At 42.8% G+C, this 3,525-nt stretch overlaps 1 protein-coding gene across 2 annotated transcripts in view; it reads left to right on the top strand.

Annotated features, from left to right (window-relative positions):
* The window catches only part of INTS12 (integrator complex subunit 12), a 32,376-nt gene that overhangs the window by 15,924 nt on the left and 12,927 nt on the right, over positions 1-3,525 (top strand). The window contains exon 1 of one of the 2 annotated variants that reach the window (XM_019521924.1): positions 2,964-2,986. The exons of the other annotated variant lie outside the window; for it this stretch is intronic. Within the exon in view, the coding sequence (XP_019377469.1) occupies positions 2,980-2,986 (7 nt within the window). The 5' untranslated portion in view covers positions 2,964-2,979. Of the gene's footprint in view, positions 1-2,963; positions 2,987-3,525 lie in introns of those variants that run through there. 2 annotated transcript variants of the gene reach the window in all.

The raw sequence follows: 3,525 nt of genomic DNA, 5'->3' as shown, positions 1-3,525 counted from the left end.
TCTGCTCAGGTCCCTTCCAACCCTACCAACTATGAAACCAGCCATATTTAGTTAGATATGCCGATCTGATAACCAATTTACAGGAATGTAGCCGGGCAGTGTGGAGGGCAGCTTCCTGCAGGTAAGTCTGTGGGGAGGAATGGGCACAGGGGAGGGAAGGGGTATGGGGGGCAGATTGAGGCCTTGACAGTGAGGGAGGGAGTGGGGCAGGGACTGGTGGACCCCAGGCTGGGGCAGGAAGCAGGACATCCATGGGATCAGCATCCCAGTGCTTAAAAATGGCAGCGGGGGCGCTTCAACTAAGTGAGCTTTACTTCAAGGCTGTCAAATGAGCTTTACTTCAAGCACTGCCACCGTTTTTAAGTGTGGGGATGCTTTTAACTGGAGCAAAGCTGAAAGGGGTGAGGGTGGATGCAGGCTGGGGGCTCTTAGCTCTTCGTTCTGCTGCTTTTGCCCTGGGAGCCCTGTGCCAGCTGTGCACCCCCTGCCCACCTGGCAGGGGGAGGCACAACTCGTTGCCCCTGCTGCTGCCCCTGCATGGCCAGCGCAGGGCTCCTGGGACAAAGGCAGCAGGGCAGAGAGCCCCAAGCCCACAATGAACAGCCCACATCCACCCTGCACAAATCTGGGGAGGCATATGTCCCCCCCATGTCTTCCCTGGGGAGAGCATGCAGCAGCAGGGAGCTGCCCCCTCTCCCCCTCCATGCCTCTGGACGAGCCACCTGCAGCTCTGTCCCACTCCCTGCCCCAGCACCATGTCCCATTCACCACCCTTGCTGGGCAGTTCCCCCAATCCCTGCCCCTGCCACTCTCCCTCCCTCGCTGTGGGAGCCTTGATCTGCACCCCCATACCCCTTCCCCTCTACAGACTTACCTACAGAGAGCTGCTTTCCATGCTGCCCAGCTACATTCCTGGCCACATGTGTGTGTGCAGCCATGCACATGCATGTGGTGTCCGGGGGCCCTGGCCAGAAGGCGTAATTCATTATATTTATTAGCGAACATTATCAGCCAAAAAAATCCAATAGCTAATACTGTAAATTTCCCTTTTATTGGTGCCAATCCAGTATGCAACCGATATATCAGTGCACCTCCATTAAACAGATTTTGAGATTTGCATTTTGGGACTTAGGGAACTAAATGTCATCTCATTTCTTTTGTTGGCCTGGGCCTAAAAGATCCATGGCATAGAAAGATGCTGAACTCCAGTTTCTCATGTTGCGGGCTAATGACTTAAACTTTAGACAATCTTTCTCACTGTTCTCAAAAGTCTGGTATTGGTTACTATTAAAGGCAAGATAAATGAACCAGACCAGCAGTTGGTTTGAGACTGTATGGCAGTTTCTCTGTTATTGCATTCCAGTCAGAGAGCAGTTTATGAAATTTATGCTTACAGGTGAAGTCTATTTCGAAGTTAGCAACTGATGAGCTTCTTCGTCCTTCAACAGATGGATATTTTTCCTTCTTTCTTTAAAATATATGTTTTTAATTGAAAATTCATTTCCAAGCTCAGCCCTTATGTACTCAGTTTTAGCCTAGAGCATATTTTAACTGTCTTAAGTATTCCTGTAAAAAGAGGCATTACGGACAAAACACTGACAGATTCTTAACTATGATACTACTAACATGTGGCATTATTATGATGTTAACCTTGAGGCCAGAAGAGGGGTGCCAAGCTTTGGTATACACATCAAAGAATTAAATCCAAACTGCACATATTTTTACAGTTTCTTGACAGTGAAGTTCTTAAAAAGCTAACTCCAGAAAGAGGTTTATGAATTATTACTGGAAAACAAAACTGTCCCTGAGCTATTTGAATCGATGTGCTAGTAGTCACTTTCTTAGAGTTCTTTTAATTTGAGAAGTCACATTTAGCCTGAAACCATCCTGAGTTTGGCTTGCTACTAACATCTGTTCTTAATGTCAGTAAGTTATATGCAGATTTGTAAACAGGGAGGCTCTCAGAAAAGGAACTTTAAGTTCCTCAAGCAATCTGTTACTCCAGTTGATATGAACTGAGTTTTTCTACTATTTCACCATTTTTATATTAGTGGGGATTTAACAGAGACCAAGTTATACACTGTGTGGTACTGAAACTCAGACCATAAACACAGAACAAAGAAAAAGAACAGATAGTACAGCCCACAGATCTCAAGAGTGGTCTGAGCAGTTATCTAAGATAGATGTATGAGAGAGGAGGATATCTACTTTCTGCATGCATTGAAATTCATTTTTGTAGACATCAGAGAGAAACTGAGTTGCTTGAGATGGGCTTACACTGTAGTCTTTGCTTGATCAGTAGAGAGCCAGAGTTACTGGTGTTTTGGACTTAGTAGTGGAAGTTTTATGGCCTCTGGGAAATGATTTGACAAGAAGGAAAGATTAAGGAATAGAGAAAAGGTTCTGAATAGAATTCTTAACTCTCTGCTGGGTCCATTGATAAAATCTGTATGAAGTCTATTATGTGGTGAACTCCTTGATGATCTTGGTAGAGTGATTCTCTAGTGTCTTGTGAAAGCCCAGCATGAGATAAAGATTCCTGGAGACTTCTAGGCAAGCAGTAAGGGAGCAGCCTACCTCTGCTGGTGAATTGTCCAGAGGGTAAAAGTTCACTGTCACAACATCAAAAGGAATTCACTCAAGACCCTGCAAGCTGGAACCAGAGTAAATGTCCAAGCTATGCTTTTGAGACCTCATGAAAGCTCTTTCAAGAATGTATTCTGAATTACAAAATAAAAAGTAAGACATCACAATCGTTTTGGGATGATGATAAAAGGAATTGTTAAAAATACGTATTTCTCATGCTTTTTGGAATAGATGAGCAGCCTCAGTTTGCTGTAGCTTTCCTTAGACTGTCGTAATAAAGAGATATTGCTGATTTAGAGTAATCTGTTCTCTTGTAGGGTAGGTCTCTCATTTAGTTGCCCTTTCTGGAATTTATGTTGCTGAAATTGACTGAGAAGGCTCCAAAGTGCAAAAATGAATGGTATGAACCAAGGTTATTTAAAAATAAATGTTACCCCTTTCTGCTCTAAAAGAATTCTATTCAGAACCTTTTCTCTGTTCCATAATCTTTGCAAGTCATTCTTGTCAAATCATTTCCCAGTGGCCATTAAACTAATAGTAATTCCTAAACACCAGTAACTCTTTTTTTACTGATCAAGTGAAAAGTACAGTACAAGCCCATTCTCTCACTTCATCTCATTTGTGTTTAGATATTGGGGCATTTCATCATCTAAAAAGTTAACAAAAATAAAATTACGTACAAAGAAAATCAATTTTCCTAATGTACATTATTGTGAAATTAGCAACCTACAAAAGGAAGTGCATATGCCATTTTAAACTTAGTATGTCTTCCGAGAAGAGGAAACCAGCAACCTTTTTTGCTTTTCTTGAAGTTGCCAGCCATTCTGAATACAAATAGTAATATTCTGGAATACATGTTCCATGTGCATATAATTTTTGGTAGTGTTAGTGTGATTTTTGTAGCTGTGATTTCTCTGGCCAGCCAAGGAAGCCTCTTGG

Source organism: Gavialis gangeticus, unplaced genomic scaffold, assembly GCF_001723915.1.
Source record: "Gavialis gangeticus isolate Ggan-Ray unplaced genomic scaffold, GavGan_comp1, whole genome shotgun sequence".
Lineage (NCBI taxonomy): Eukaryota > Metazoa > Chordata > Crocodylia > Gavialidae > Gavialis > Gavialis gangeticus.
The sequence above is the reverse complement of the archived record's forward strand: the minus strand, read 5'-3'. Positions and strand labels throughout refer to the sequence as shown.